At 39.6% G+C, this 17,320-nt stretch overlaps 1 protein-coding gene across 1 annotated transcript; it reads right to left on the reverse strand.

Moving 5' to 3' along the window:
* Positions 1 to 205: 205 nt before the first annotated feature.
* MGARP (mitochondria localized glutamic acid rich protein) lies at positions 206 to 10,958 on the reverse strand. The gene is made up of 4 exons (XM_058550100.1): positions 10,877 to 10,958; positions 6,735 to 6,838; positions 2,705 to 2,798; positions 206 to 1,047 (listed from the first exon to the last, which is right to left on the reverse strand). Exons 1-4 carry the CDS (start codon positions 10,956 to 10,958, stop codon positions 614 to 616), a joined length of 714 nt encoding a protein of 237 aa, XP_058406083.1. The 3' UTR covers positions 206 to 613.
* Positions 10,959 to 17,320: the final 6,362 nt, after the last annotated feature.

Raw genomic sequence — 17,320 nt, forward strand, 5'->3', positions numbered from 1 at the left:
CTACACTGAAATGGAAAATATCAGCACAGCCCCCATGTAACAGAGATGGGAGAAAAGACACATATATCACTATATGCAGAGTTCTCCATAGATTATATGTTTTCTTTGATAATGCTGCAGTGGTCATGTGATGTTATGTATGTGTATGCTAATATATATAATGTTATTTATATATATAAATATTAGCAAATAAAAATAGAAACACTAAAGATTTTCCAATTTTATTTGTTGGTTCAAATCAAAACATAGGAATATAGATTTACATACATTAAAGTAACGTAAAGGTATAGCAAAATTAAAGTGAATGCAGGTTGTATAGATAACTCAATTCCTATGATATAACATTTAAATCCAAAGATGAAACTCTTTAAGCTCTTTACTGCAATGTCATATGCTGATCTCAGAGAGTAGAAAACTATTCAGACATGTAAAATCTCAAACCTCTCAATCCTGAACTCTATCAGTAGATACCAAAAATCTTCAAGGCACATTAACATTTTCTAGAAAAAAAGCCTTTTTAAAAACTAAGATTACCAAAACTACAAAAGCATCTCTCAGAAGCTCTGTGGCATTTTTTGCTGAAGCGTCAATCAGCATGAGATTAGCCTTGAACCTAAGCGGCCTCAGAACCAACACCGGCTTCTTCCTGTAAATCATCCCCAGCAGAGGATTCTGACTCAATTGGAGAAGTTTCTTCTTCTAGTTCAGCATATTCACCAGAGCTTTCGTTCTCTGTCGTACCTTTATCATTATTGATAGCAACAGCTTCATCCGGAGCTGCACTCGTAACCTCTGAGGCCGCTTCAGCGCTGACGTCTGCGGTTTCCCGGGTCGCTGCATCTGTAACCTCTGGCCCAGTTTCGGCGCTGACTGCGGCGGTCTCCGCTGGAGCAGCCTCCACATTATGTGGACAGGCTGAAGCCTCTTTCATGACTGCAACCGTAGCATCTGGAATATCTTCAGCATCTACCACCTGAGCTTCCACTAAAGACACTTCCGGGGCTTCTGCACGTGCTTCCTTGGCTCCCGCAGGGTTCTCTTTTTCACCTTTAAGATTTAGTCCATTAAGCAAAGTATTAATTTAAAGAGCATAAGAATACAGTGGAACACTGTGCAGTCATTTAAAAAAATGAGACAGATCTATATGTACTGATATGACATAGTCTTCAAGGTAGACTGTTAAGTGAAAAAAGCAAGGAAAAGAGCAATGTATACAGTATGGAACTATTTGTGTTTAGGACAAAAGGAGGGTAACATATACCTAGATAGTTATATTTGCAAAGACTCTCTTCAGGAGGATACAAAGAAACTGGTATTATTGGCTGCCTCTGGGGAGGGAAAATGGGGAATCTGCTTTTCTGTAAGCCCTTTTGAACCTGTTGAACTTTAAAAAAAAATAATTTACATATATTATTTATTCAAATACAAAGAACATGAAAATAAACAGCCAATCTGTCATGAGAAATAGCATGGAAAAGTAGCCAACTTAGCTGATAACTCTGATGAATCACTAATCCTCTCTCAACCTCAGTTTTGTCATCTGCAAAATGGAGATATTGACAATATTTACCTCACAGAGCTACTGTGAGGATTGATTAAAATAATGTGTTTGAAAAGGAGTTTAAAACCAATGAAATGCTATATTTTATTGTTATTATAATCAGTCTTCTCATAATTATATTTAATAACATTTATTGATGATATTCTGTTTCTTATTGTTGTCATGACTAAAAGGTTAAAACCGGTCCAACATTATCTCTGTCCCTAAATAGTGATCATAGTAACTGATAATAATGGCATTTATAGTTGAGATGGAAAGAAGTATGGTTTAAAGCAAGCATTTTAAGGCAAGAAATATACATTAGGGTGAAAATGTAAAGTTTCTCTTCCTGTAGTTGTCATTTTATCAGTTAGATCAACTGAGAGACTCAATAGACTTAACTGATTCTAGTAATGTCAAATGTACTTTGGGCAAAGACATACAGGTGGTCTTAGCCAAAACTGAAAGAAAAATTAGTTTTATGATTTTAAAAACTAATGAGGGGGGCCAGCCCCGTGGCTTAGCAGTTAAGTGCGCGCGCTCCGCTACTGGCGGCCCGGGTTCGGATCCCAGGCGCGCACCGACTCACCGCTTCTCCAGCCATGCTGAGGCCGCGTCCCACATACAGCAACTAGAAGGGTGTACAACTATGACATACAACTATCCACTGGGGCTTTGGGGAGAAAAAAAGGAGGAGGATTGGCAATAGATGTTAGCTCAGAGCCGGTCTTCCTCAGCAAAAAGAGGAGGATTAGCATGGATGTTAGCTCAGGGCTGATCTTCCTCACACACACACAAAAAAAAACTAATGAGGGAAATGAAATGTCAAGCTGCTGAGAGAGAGAGATACTAAAATTATGCCTGCATGAATGGAAGCCTGAGGAGGGGGAAAGTAATATCACCACACAAAGAACTCAAAGCCACTGGTCAGCAGTACAAATGTAAAACGTTTTCATCTATCAGATGCACTCATCCAAAACGTATAACAATATTCTTTAGGTTTTGGTTAGGCTTTTTTTTTCTGAAGGAACTCCTATCCAGAGCCATTCTGGATTAAGTTAGTAAAAAAGCCAAAAGCAAATAATAGTCATTGACTAAAATGAACTAAGACTAAGATGATGGAAATCAGTGCCACAAGGGAAGAAAATAATAAATTCACTTTACCTTGAAGTGGATGTAACTCTGCTTTGGTTTTTTCTTTCAGATTTGTTATATGTTCCGTGTGTTTGGCTTGCTCTGATGTAACTGTCTTGTAAGTCTGAAAGTAAATGTGTGCTTAAGTTTATTTCTTGAGCTCTAAGGTTCATGATAAAAGGTATATACAATTCAAAGAGGAGAAATCAACGCACACCATCTACTCTTTTGCTTCCCCTTTGGAAACCTTTGTCATTAAGTAAAATACTTAAAAAGGGAAAGAAACAAATGCTCAAATAGAGGTCAAAGATAACTAAAAACACACACAGCAGAGAGAAAGATGAAGACAAACAAGAAAAAAATAAATTATTCTAGAATTAAAATATTTTGACAGGCATTTACAAATATCCTCCAGCTTTTATCCCAGAGAAAAGGAAATTTATGTGCACATGAAAACCTGTACACAAATGTTCATGGTAGCTTTATTTGTAATAGCCAAAAACTGGAATCAGCCCCGATGTCCTACAACAGGTGAATGGTTAAACAAACTGTGGTACATCCATAATGTGGAACATTACTCAGCAATAAAAAGGAATGAACTGTAACAATTTGGACGAGTCTCCAGGTAATTATGCTGAATGAAAAAGCCAGTCTCAAAAGGTTATATACCTTATGATTCCATTTATATAACATTCTTGAAATGACAAAATTATAGAACTAGAGAACAGATTAGTGGTTGCCAGTATCTAGGAGGAAGGGAGGGGAGGGCAGGAGAGAAGTGAGTGCAATTACAAAAGGGCAGCACAAGGGATACTTGCGGTGATGGAACTGTCCTGTATCTTGACAGTGGTGGTGAATATGGAAATCTACACATGTGATAAAATTGCCTAGAACTAAATACACACACACACACACACAAGTGCATGTAAAACTGGTGAAATCTGAATAAGGTCAATGGATTGTATCAATGTCAATTACTTGGTTGTGATATTGCATTATAGTTATGAAATACATTATCACTGGGAGAAATGAGGCAAAGGGTATATGAGATCTCTCTGTATTAGTTCTTATAACTGTATGCGAAACTCAATTATCTTACAATAAAAAATTTTTTTAAAATCTTCCAATATGACATATTTATAGACCCTAATGAAGATTCCTTAAGTAAGTAAGTCATTAAAAGCAACAATATGACCTGATCATGGGTTACTTGAGAAACAGAATTGGAAATAAAGCTGTCTTAATCATAGATACAATGTAGGCTTCCTTTTATTTCATATCCAAGTAATCGTCTCTGGCCTGTATTCATATTACATTATACCATTATTACAATGGTATTTTAAAAATGAAAATCTCACTAGCTAGATAATATTGTTTATATTATCTCACCTTTAAAAAAATGTTGGTAGTGATTTATCTCTTAGTGGTAGGTTTACAGATTTTTAAAATTTGTATATTTATATATGGTATTTCCTAAATTTTTAATAAGCATAAACCAAGCACCTTATTAAAAAATTGTACTATGCAAACTACAAACCATTTTATAGTATGTTAAAATTAGACTCTGGAAATGGAAAATCCATAACCTCAGGGGTGGATGCAAAAGTGGCCCTTTAATAAACTCCTCAGGGTTTGGTGAATTCAGACTTGAATCATCTGACTTTGAAACCTGCAGGGCAAACAGGATGAGGAGGAATGACAATCAACACTTTCGTATCAAAGCAGGGAATATTTTCCTAGTAGGGTGGGAGCTCCTGACAGCTTGCAGGACCAATATACGAAGTCAGCATCCTCAGATCTCAGTACACTAAAGCCAAACCTGTTCACATTCCTGAAATGACCACCCCAGTACAACATCCCAAGGGACATCAGTCTTATTGTTCAAGGGGCTAAAACACAAGGTGAGAAAAAGGACTGCTTTAGGCAGAATCAAAGAGATGACAATATTAGAATAGTTCACATTCACGTGTGGCCCAGATAATCTAGCTTTTCCAAACCTAACATAGTCAAGCACAGAGTAGAAGAAAGGCCTATTAGAAGAGACGGTCTCAAATTCAGACGTTGGAAGTTATTTCCAAATGACATTATTTATTTATTAAATGTAAGCATTTAAAATATACCACAACTTTTATAAACCAATCTGAGATTACATTTTTAAATATACTCAGACACTCAAAAAATTGAAGTGACCTGGGCTTTCCTCAGATTCTAAGAGGCCCCAGTAATAAAAGATTTTACGTGGAAATGAAAAACTGCTCTTGGCTACTGAGCATCTATGGATTCAATTCAGGTAAATCTAATACAGAGCTTATTTTAGTACAGGACGAGGAAGGGACGGGGACTAGAATACAGGTTTTCAAATGCCCCACATTCTGTATTTCCTCCTATAAGTAGCCTAAAATTCCTGGGAATTAAGGCTTCCAATATTCAAAATTAAAACTACTTAATCTTAGAGGTAGAAGGGGACTTAGAGATCATCACCCGTCCAACTTCCACTCTCAGTGGGAGAGAATGATGCCAGATAGGGCTCTCAGGAGGAGCCAGTTGAAGATTACTTTTGCAAAGAAAGATTTAGCAGACTGGAGAGTTTCATGTCTGGCACCGTAAACACAATTAGGGGTATAGTGATGTCCAGATGCAATTCAGTCTTCCAGTGTCCCACATAATCACATGGCCTAGTCCAGTCTCTGTTTTTCCAGTGGCCTATATCCAACTGTCATAGCCCTGGGCAGCAAATTCAACAGTAAGCAATAGAAAGCTGCTAGAAGCAAAGAAAGCTGGGTAGGCTGATAGATGAGTGGAGGACCAGCAAAGGAAGGCCGGTAGATTAGTGGAAGACAATAAAATGTGACATGTTTGAAGTTTCTTGGCTTCTTGAGGCTCTCAAAATTCTGAAGATTAGAATGTGTATTTTGGTTTGGCCACCTATATAGTCCTACAAACTGCTCCTACTTATGACTACAAATCCCTTCATGCATATTTCTGTAGGGTCAAACCAAAATGTAGTGATTGTGTACTCTTATGGTTTCTGAAGAATTTATACTTATTCTACTTTTATTCATAATGAAGATTAGATTTTGATTGAGAAAGGTTATGGCAAAATGGGGAATGATTTGATAGGCTTATCTTATTTAACTCACAAATGTTCCGTTGTTTTTCTCCAAAATCAGACTATTAAAAACTTTGTTTTATAGTGATTACCTGGGGGGAGCTGGATAGAGGGACCAGGGAGGAAAAAATTCCTTTAATTTTATATATGTCTATTTTGAATTTTAAAAAATTTATGAATAAATATTACTTTTAAAAAATAATAAATGTATATAAAGATATAAAACTAATAAAAACTATGGCGACAGTAAAAAGATCGGGGGGAGGGAGGGAGGAATGAATGGGTGGAGCACAGGGGATTTTTAGGGCAGTGAAACTATTCTGTATGATACTATAATGGTGGATACATGTCATTATACATTTGTCCAAACCCATAGAATGTACAACACAAAGAGTGAGCCCTAATGTAAACTATGGACTTTAGTTAATAATAATATATCAATATTGGCTCATCATTTATAACAAATGTACCACATTAATTCAAGATTGCTGACTTGAATTAATGAGGAGGAGAAAGGAGGAGAAAGGCTAAGAGAAGGTATATGGTAACTCTGTACTTTCTGCTCATTTTTCTGTAAACCTAAAATTGCTCTAAAAAATAAAATCTATTAATTTTTTTAAAAGTTAATCTTTCAAAAACAATTCTTATTAAATGTCAATAACAGTACCTACCTTACAGAATTGTTGTAATTATTAAATGAGCCATGAGTCTGTCATATGATAAACACCCAAATGTCAGCTATTATTATTTGTATATATAATAACATTGTTTTTACCGAAAATCACCCATACTTAGTGGTATTAAGAAATGTTGATTTTATACTTAAAAAGAAATCTTCATAATCTTGTATATTTAATTAATCCCATGTCCCAACCTTGACATTGCTTTGAGTTTTACCACAGGTTGTAAAATATATGAATTCCTGAATACTACGGTTATTTAAACACTTACATAATATCCACCAGCACTGACTGTGACACCTACAACCAGATAATAGATCATATTTGATCCAGATGATCCAGGGAATTTGTTAGATGATAGCCAGCGAAGAGATGCTAGGAAAACAAGTTGAAACACAGTTAGCTCCACCACTTAAGCAAAACTATTTTAAATAATTACACCTTTAAAAAATTTTCCCTTGAGGGAACCTAGAATCTAGTAACATCAAGTGATTTTAGCTTAAGGGAATGCAGTATTACAAGGGAGGGTAATAATTCCACTTGACATTTTCCCAATCTAATTTGATATGTACTTATGAAACCTGTCATCTTGATGCTTAGCATCATGCTTCTCTTGGAAGGAGTGCAGGTGTGGGTAAGGAGAAACGACAAAAGCATTAAACAATTTTAACAGTCAAATGAGATGCATATTAGCAAAAGAAATCCATTTACTGTATGTACTGACCACAAAATTCAGTGGAAAAGATTATTTTTCCAAAAGATGAATTAAACACATTTGTACTTAAAATTTGTATGTTAAATAAAACATTTGTGTTGAAACCCAACACATTTCTATAAATCTATATTACAAGTGTAGATATAGGAAGAAACTTTAATTTTTCTAATATAAAGCCTTTAAAAAGGTGCAGATATACACTTTTTTAAGACAAATGGTTGCAAAAAGGTCATATCTGAAATAGAAGTACAATTCTGTACAAGCTAATAGAAATAGATAAAAGTACTGTGTTATTATATTTAAATATATGTACTCTGTAGTGCTAGAATTTGTATATAGCATGTGCCCTAGAATTGAAATTTTTCTAATAGACTAAAAGTTAGAAATAGCTTAAAGTTCATATAGCTCAATTCTTTATTTTAAAGAAAAAAAAGTAGAGACATTTATTCATTCAATAAATATAGTCGACCACCTACTCCATGTTTGGCATTGTTAGAAGCATCAAGAATGTAACTGTGAACAAGACACACGAGGTCCCTAACCTCAAGTAGCTCACAGTCTGGAAGGAGGGAACAGACGTACAAATAAATGTAGACAAATAATTGCAATGCAGTATGACAAATGCTGTAATAGATGTAAGTAGAAGCTGCAACAATAGCGTGAAAATACTCTGCTAGTTGGCTCAAGGTAGCTGTCACAATTGAAGAGACATGACCTGGGGTTTGAAGGAACGTAGCAGTTCGTCAGATAAATAAGGGAAGGGAAAATTGCATTGGAGGCAGAAGGCACAACAGGTGCAAAAGCAAGAGAGTTGTGTGACTGGGAAAGTGCAAAGTAATTTGATGTGGCCTGACATAGTATGGGTGCGGGGACTAGTGAGAAGTTATGATTTGCAGAGGGCCAATCTTAAGATATTTGCACTGATTACAAACCTTTTTAGTAGTAATATTGGAAAGATTTCATATATATGTTCTTAGTTTGGATATAAATGACCATCTCTTGGAAAAAATATTTTTTCCCTACAAATGTGCCCAAAGAGGCTATGCTAAGAGGTTATGGCTTTGACTTATAGTGGGGCTTTTGTGGGTTTAAAAATACATCTGTTATTAAATAGGGAATATGTAGCTTTCATAGTTGTCAATCAGACATAAATATCAAAAAGACTTTTTTAACAGGAAGAAATAAAGAAAACTATCAGAGATTAAAGTAAAGACGTACATACAAATACAATTATGGCAAAGTTATTTAAAAGAGCAATGAAATGGGAAATATTCAATAAAGATTAATTAGACAAATTTTAGCATATTCATACAATGTGAAACAAATAGACAAGATAATTTTTGCAGAAGAATATTTACTTACGAGAGAAAATATTTACAATATATTAAGTGAAAAGTTACAGCAAAATAATCTATATGGGACTAGCCTAGATTTGTGGAAGCAATGTGTATAAGGAAAATAAAATGCACGAAGGAAAACAAAAGTCTGGAACACTATATATACTAAAATGTAAATGGTGGTATTCACTGGGCGGTAGGATAACGGATGACTTCTGTTTTGCCATTCTGTGTTTTTTCCAATGATCTACTATGAACCTAAATTATTTTTTCACAAAAAAGTTACATTTTAAAAGCAAAAACCAGGGAACATTTGATGAGGCACAGTTAAAATTTTATCCTTCAATAAAACTGAAACAATTTTATTTTTCATCAAAGTAGAAAGTACCAATAAAAGGTTAATTAATGTCCATTACTGAAGCCAAATTTCCAGTCAGTCACAGTTTTTAAAATACATAAATCAGCGCTACAAAAAAAGTAATTAGGGGGTGGACCCGGTGGTGCAAGCGGTTAAGTGCGGGCTCCGCTGCCACCGCCCAGAGTTTGCGAGTTCGCATCTTCGGCCTGCACAGACAAACCGATTGTCAGGGCATGCTGTGGCGGAGTCCCATGTAAAGTGGAGGAAGATGGGCATGGATGTTAGCCCAGGGCCAGTCTTCCTCAGCAAAAAAAGAGGAGGATGGGTAGATGTTAGCTTAGGGCTGATCTTTTCCACGGAAAAAAAAAAAAGTAATTAGATGAAAATTAGAGAAAGACCGGTACTGCTACAACCAGTTTTGCTAACTGTTTGAAATTTTAAACTACTTTTCTTTTGCCCCAAGTTGGGGAGGAAATTATTTGAAACACGTGCAGCTACAAAAAAAAAAGTGTGTCTGTTTGTGCGTGATGACTGGGGCGGGTGGGGGGGGGCTGGATGCGGACAGATAAGGCGAAAGGTCACGGTCAGGGGGCTCATCTTTCTCCCCACCCCCGCCCCCAGTAGCAACAGCTCCGTTATTTTCAGAAGTTTAAAATGAATGGCTTCTACTTGTCCCATCAGTGAAAAATTTGCTCTATCTTACTCGGTATAAAGACCAAGGAAAAAGAAGACGCCTCATTTCTGTTACTTGTGAGGCAACTTCTCCCCACCAGCATTTTAAGAGAAATATATAAGCTAGTTGGACAGACCTACCTTCCCTCCCAGCACCACCATCACCCCCACAGGCCTAATTAAAGTGAAAAAGACTGCCCATGGAATTTTCCGCAGGAGTCTTTCTCTCTCTCCGGCTCAAAAGCACGAACTGGGCTAAAGCTACATCACAAGCTTTAGGAAGTGAGGCGAAGTGAAGCGAGACCTCCATGAGGTTGTCTAAGAGCCGCCCCCCTAATCAGGAACAGACGAGAGAGGAGAGACGGACGAGGACTAGAAAAGAAAGGGCTGGGGCAGAACTGCGCCGGCGGCGAAACCCGGTCCCAGGGCGCGGGCCGCGGGGATGGAAAATACCCTCATGCTCACACTGAAGCACCTACGATGTTCCAAGCACTACGCCAGGCGCTTTCGCACATGTCAAGATTTATTTAATAAGCTTCCAGCTCATACTGCAACTTCTCCTCTAGAAAATTTCTTAATGCGCTCCCTTTTCCCCATGCATTCGCAAATCTAAAGGTGATAGATACGCGGACGACAGAGCCAAGCAACTGGAGAGCTCCAAGTGTATCTGCAGCCCCTCAGGAGGGAGCTTCGAAGGCCGCTTCCTCACCGGGGCACGCCAGGGCTCAGGCTTGTGGGCTTCAGGCTGCTGAGCCTTGGCCGATTCCTGAGTTTATTTACTCAAGAGCGTGTACCCAGCATCTGCTGGGCGGGCACTCCCTCCTGCACCTCGCCTCGCTCGCTGATCAGTGTCCATCTTCCCACCCATTCCTCTGCTTCCTCACGAAGCTGGAGAGCGCATTAGTCCCTATGATATAAAAGTGGTAAGATACACGTATGTTAGCCAGGCACTTTCCTAAGCGCTTTTAACTACATATTAACTCATTACAACTCACAGCTATTATTGTCCCCATTTTACAGATGAGGAAACTGAGGTGAAATCACTTGCCCAAGATCAAGATTCGACCTCAGGAAATCTAGTCCGGATTCGGAAGCCGCGCTGGAAAGGTTCCTACTTCCAAAGTCTCCAAGAACTTGGGCGCGTCTTCCCACGCGACTCTCCCGCATTTCTCCCCCCGCTCCCCAATTTCAGGCTTCTGCTGCTCCGGGTCGAGTTTGCCCCACCGGGTGAGGGCGGGGACAGGGGCGCCCGCGGGATCCGCGCGCGAGGCGCCCGTCATCGTCAGGCTCGGACGGCGGGAGAGGCGCCCGGTCCAGCGCCTGACACTCACCGTCATTCCGCAGCGGCGCGGGGCTGAGGGGCGCCCTCAGAGGCAGCGCCAGGGTCTTGGAGACCGCCCTGCGGAGATACATCGCGCCCGCTTCCCGCAGCGCAGCAGCCTCTGTAGCCCCGCGCGGCGGCGGGGCGCGGTGAGCCCGGGCGAGCCCCGCCCCGGGGAGGGGCGCCGACCCCCGCCCAGCCCCGCCCGGGCGGCCCGGGGGAGGTGGGTAGGAGTTGGTCGTCCTCACCATCCTCGGCAATCCAACCTCCAGGCTCTGTTGCTTTCTCCCGGGTCCAAGAAGCTGATGGCGGCATCTCAGAAAAGAGATGGAGAACCGAGGAGCCGCCGTCACCTGCCTGTCCCGTACTGTTCCACTGAGTGGAACTCCTCAGTGTAGGGCTGGAAATGTTTCGGGATTCGCATCCGGAATAAGACATAGACATGGTTTATCATGCCGGGTGAAATGTGAACCCAGTTTATCTCACGCACTCCGTTAGCTTTCCAAGGAGCGGAATGGGTAGCTGGAAGTTTTCTGGAGATGCAGCCAGGAGAGGGTTATCCTCAGCCTTACATTAGTGCACTGGTGATGTTCAGAATCGTAAGAAAATCCCCAGGCAATGGTTGAATCTCTAGGCAATTCACTGTTACAATGACTTTAAATATAAACTCCCCAACTGCTGAATAATCCTTAATGGGGTGTGAAACTAGTATTTCCACATCAACTAAAAATGCTAAATTATTGGTTTCTTCTCCTAGATTTCAAATACTTGCCTCATTGTGGCTACAAGAATTTGTCATGGTTTGAATATGGAAACCAATAATTTATGCTTATAACATTTTCTGAATGATTAATCTTTGAAAGGGACCGTTTCCTATTATAATAGTCCCTCATGTGTGTTTGGCACTTGACAGTTCATAAAGCCCTTTCACAGATACTATCTCCTTTAATTCTCATTTCAACCCTGTGAGGGAGGTGGCAATTCTTCCCTTTAGCAAAGGACCAGGTGGTGGGGAGGAACGTCCAGGGACTGATGGTCATGATTTTTTTCTAAAAGACATGAACATAGTTCTTCTAGTTCCAAGTTCTCCCGACATGTTAGAGGCAAAATATTTGCTCATTTGCGATATGACTCAACATTCCTCAGGGGTTCTAGTACTGAACCCAATTCTAATAATATTTAACATATTCTCATTTGAAGGTACAAACCAATGGTCAGGACTGGTTTTTTGATACTCAGAGTTGCTTGCTATTCCTAGTGATTAAACACTTAACAAGAGCAATTAGGTAATCTGTAGTAAATGAGAGGTCATGTTCAGACTTCCAAGTAGCACAAGAAGGGGCTAAACCCAGACCCTCCACCAAGAAGTTAGGTAGTCCTGAAAGTAACAAAACACTCATTAGTACACTTGCTACTTTTGACCAGCATCCAGTACACCTCCCCGGCAATTTACCATTACCTGTCTCACTGGTTGTGTAGAACATTTAAGGAACTGCTAGCAGCTAGGGCAGATTGACAAATCAAACCAAACCTGTCTGGAGCACTCCTAACCACTTCCCGTTTGGTGCTACCCGATTTAAAATTTAAGAACAAACAAACAAACCTGTATACTGCTAGGCTCATTCTTTCCCAGATGTACTTAGGGCTGCATTTTGTCTTGGTTGCCAGGGAGAGGAAATAGTCAAAGGCAGTAAATGCATTTAAATGAATTAATGCATGTATTATGCTGTTATTTAATGTGTTGGAAGCTCCCCTAAAAAGGATTCTTTTGAGTAAACATTTGTAAATGATGATGGCTCCCAGGACACTGTTTTAGGCTCCTCTTCGGCATTTAGTTGTAGACTCAGGGTCTTCTGGGTCACGCCAGGTTCCATAGCAGCCACCTAATCTCAAATTGTCTGTAAGTATCTGTCAAAATGCCTACAATATGCTGGGGACCGTGCTGTATGCTGGGATTGGTTATAATTTATTTCACAAATATTTATCAAGCATCTAATGTGTTAGGCACTGTTCCAGGGCATTCTTCAATGAACAAGATAGGGATTTCTGCTATCACTCACAGAGGTGATAGTTTCAGGTTAAAGAGACATGGAACCAACATCTTTTCTCAGGGGTAGCTGCCAAGCCCACCATCAATGGAGTCAATGATCACAAAGAAATCTCTGACTAGATATTAATAATTAATGTAATTTAAGGGTTTTAGTTAAAACCAAACTGGTTTAAACAATGCAAAAATAACACACATGTATATAGGGCTTTAAAAACTTTTCCCAAAGTATTGTCACATCTATTTTTGTACTTCACCCTCTTAACAATCCTGAGGAATAGGCAGAGGAATGGTTATTATCCCTATACTACATATCAAAAAAATTGAAGTAGTATAATATTGTGGTTAAGAGCATTAGTTTGAGTCAGATACCTGGTCTGAGTAAAATGTCGATGATTCCTTTATTGATGGGGTTGTTTTGAGCTCTAAAGCCCATTAGGTATGAAATGTGCTCAGCTAGTTGGAGGAGGTAGTGCTAGATTCTGCCTCTCAGCCTAAGCCAAAATCAAGTCTCCCTTACTAGGCTCTGCTGCCTTTCAGTGTGCACATGACAGGATCCATTATATTCCACCATCTTTTCAGATGGCAGGGTCCAGTGGGGAGCTTATCAGGTCCTCTGGATGTGGCCATTCCACCTGGGAGAGGCAAGAACTGTGAGATAAATAGTGCCACTTCTCCAGATCCCTTTTCATCATGCCTCTTGGATCAGAGGGAATTTTCTACCTGTTCTACTGCACCTGTAGGATATGTGTCTTGCCATTTTGATGGCAAACTCTTTTCACATCTTGATGAAACATTTTCCAAGAGAGGACATGCCTGTGGGTTGTCAATTCACTCTGTAGCAAGCTGTTTCTCCCGAACCCGAGAGAATTTTAACATTAGGTCCCTGCTACGAAAGACTGTGAGGCTCCAACAATCGTTTCCCAGCTGTGAGTCATATTGTTTATAATGCTGCCCTTGAGCACATCCTTGACATTTTTCTTGGTTTTGTCAGGAAAACAAGAATCTAGGGTCAGAGGTTTCTTGGCTTGCCTATGATGACCTCCACCTAATTTTGATTGTTGACAAAGATGATATTAATTTTGAAAACATATTGTAAGGGTCCTCTACTGGCAGTATTAATTATACTTATTCAAAGCTTAAGTGCTATATAATTAAAAGCAATTTTTAAAGATTGAGTGATTTCCTAGGCTCCACAGAAAGCTAGAAACAGCTTTGTTTTTCTTAACACTACGTTCTTAGGCTATAACCTGTACTTTCAACAGATAAATATGGATATAAAGTGAAACAATTTAGAAGAGTATCTAGGAAGACAAATTGGCAAGCAATTAAGAAAGTCCTGATAGGCATCCTTTTGATGACCTAAAATATTTAGATAAAATGACGGGGAAAGGGTAATCAGGATGGTAAATTATTAAACTATTTTTGGAGGTCACTAAGTACTCTCCCCATCTATTCACTTTCCCTTCTGTAGTAAAACAAACATGATATTCCCTAACACTTCTGTATTATTTCCTAAGGCTACCATAACAAATTACTACCAACTTGGATGGCTTAAAGCAACAGAAATTTATCCTCTCACAGTTCTGGAGGCTAGAAGTCTGAAATCAAGGTGTTGGCAGGGCCACGCCTGCCCTGAAACCTGTAGGGGAGAATCCTTCCTCGCCTCTTCTCCGGTGTTTGCAGGTAATCCTTGGCTTGTGGGTGCATCACTCCAACCTCTGCCTCCATCATTACATGGCTATCTTCTCCGTGTGTCTCAGTGTCTCTTCTTTTCCTATAACTATACCAGTCATATGGGATTAACGGCCTACCCTACTCCAGTATAAACTCATCTTAACTAACTACATCTGCAACTGCCCTGTTTCCAAATAAGGTCACATTCTGAGATACTGGGGGTTAGGACTTCAACACATCTTTTTGGGGGACACAATTCAACCCATAACAACTTCTTATACTTGAAACTGAGTTCATATAGCCTGTTTTCTTCCATGGCAGAAAGAAAATAATTTAAATGACTACCTCACAGACACTAAATCTGAAAGGTCTGCATGATATTGACCTAACAAAAACCTTGACTGTAGGGGCCGGCCCACTGGTGAAGCGGTTAAGTTTGCTTGATCCGCTTCGGTGGCCCGGTTCGAGCGCCTGGATCCCGGGTGCAGACCCACGCACCGCTTGTCAAGCCATGCTGTCGTGGCGTCCCATATAAAGTAGAGGAAGATGGGCATGGATGTTAGCCCAGGGCCAATCTTCCTCAGCAAAAAGAGGAGGATTGGCATCAGATGTTAGCTCAGGGCTGATCTTCTTCACACATCCAAAAAATTGACTGTATTTGATATAAAATTTTGCCTGCATCCTCTTTTTCATGGAAACTCTTCATCATTTGACCACAGTTCCTCTTGGGAATTCAGAATCAGAATGATTCTTGTTCAGTACGGCTACTTTCTTGAACTGATATCAACTTAGGAACTATTGACTGCAGCCTTCTCTTTACAATGTGACTGGGGAAGAGGACTGTGTGCAAAGGAAATAAAGCAGATACACAGACAGCAGAGCCAAGAGCAAAAGTCTTGATGACATTTGAGTTCTAGGACCCAATTATTCCTGGGCCCAGGTACACTCCTGTTCTTGGGGTCTGTGAGTCACTCCATATCCTCCAAACCTCTTTTTAGCTTAACATAGTTTCAGTTAGGTTTCAATATTTAATTTCGAAAGCATTTTTTACCAGTGCCACAACTCTATGAGGTGTTACTCATAGAATGAATCTACGTCTGTGCTGTCCAATATAGCAGCCACCAGCCCCATGTGGCTATTTAAATTAATTAAAATTAAGTAACATTAAAAATCCAGTCACATTAATCACATTCCAAATGCTCAATAGCCACATAGGAGTAGGGTCTACTGTATTGGATAGCACAGACAGAACATTTCCATCACTGCAGAAAGTTCTTTTGGACAGCCTTGGTCTTCACGAATGGCTCCCCCTGGAGTTATACACGAAAAATCAAGATGAAAGTCCACACAGGGTAACTATAAGCTTAAGGCCTGACACACAGTAGAAATTGTTTATTAAAGTTATATTTTATTTCCAACTGAGGCTATGAGTTTCCAGAATTTCAAGTGTCTCAGAGTTTTCTGTTCCCTTTAGGGATATGAATTTTTAAGTGTTTCTTTTAGTGGAAAGTGCCTTGACCTGGGAGTTGACACCTGACTTCTTGGTCTCTATTACCATGTGACAATATTAGTTTCCTACTGCTGCTATAACAAACTTAATGGTTTAAACCAACACAAATTCACCATCTTACTGCTTTGTAGGTGAGAAATCCGACACGGGTGTCACTGGGCTAAAATCAGGGTGTCAGCAGGCCTATGTTCCTTTCCAGAGACTCCAGGGGAGAATTTGTTTCTTTGACTTTTCCATTCCTTGGCTTTTGGCCCGCTTCCATCTTCAAAGCTAGCGATGGTCAGTTGAGTTTCTCTCACATTGCCTCACTCTGACACACTCTTGCGCCTTCCTATTTCACTTAAAAGGACCCTTGTGATTACATCAGGCCCAACAAGATAATCTAGGATAATCTCCCCATCTCAATGTCAGCTGATTAGCAGACTTAATTCCATCTGCAACCTTAATTCCCCTTTGCCATATAACCTAACATATACACAGATTCCAGGCAGTAGGACATGGTCATCTTTGGGGGTTCATTATTATACCTACCACAGTGATCTCAGGCAATTCACTCTTCACCTCAGGTTTTGCATTTGTGAAATTACGAGATTGGTCTATATGACCCCTAAGGTCCCTTCCAGCTCTATCAGCTAGGACTCCAAATTGAAAACATTAACAGTTACTATTTATCTAGTCTTTCAATGAATTTGGATTACGTTATTATTCTGAAATAATGTAACTCTGAATTTATGTTCAGAAGTGACTTCCGAAGACAGTGGCTCATGAATCTCCCAGAGTAAGTGCTGGCCACAGCCCAAAACACACACAAAATCAATTATAAGGTAATGAGCCTTTCCACTTAACATCTGAATGGAGACCAAATAATGAATTTTTAAATGTATGGTACACTAACCGTTTACACTACAAGTTAATGAAGTGGCATATAAATAAATTTTAACTGATTCATAAAAAAGGGTTTTGATGAGGGATAAATGAAGCGTATTCTAATTTGTGTCTATTAACTCTCATCCTCCTCCCCTTTTTAAATTTTTATTTATTTTTTTGTGAGGAAGATTAGCCCTGAGTTAACATCCATTGTCAATCCTCATTTTTTTGCTGAGGAAGACTGGCCCTCCTTTGCTGAGAAGACACATGCCCATCTTTTTCTACTTTATATGTGGGACGCCTGCCACAGTATGGCTTGATAAGCAGTGTGTAGGTCCACACCCTGGATCAGA

This window comes from Diceros bicornis, chromosome 11 (assembly GCF_020826845.1).
Source record: "Diceros bicornis minor isolate mBicDic1 chromosome 11, mDicBic1.mat.cur, whole genome shotgun sequence".
Lineage (NCBI taxonomy): Eukaryota > Metazoa > Chordata > Mammalia > Perissodactyla > Rhinocerotidae > Diceros > Diceros bicornis.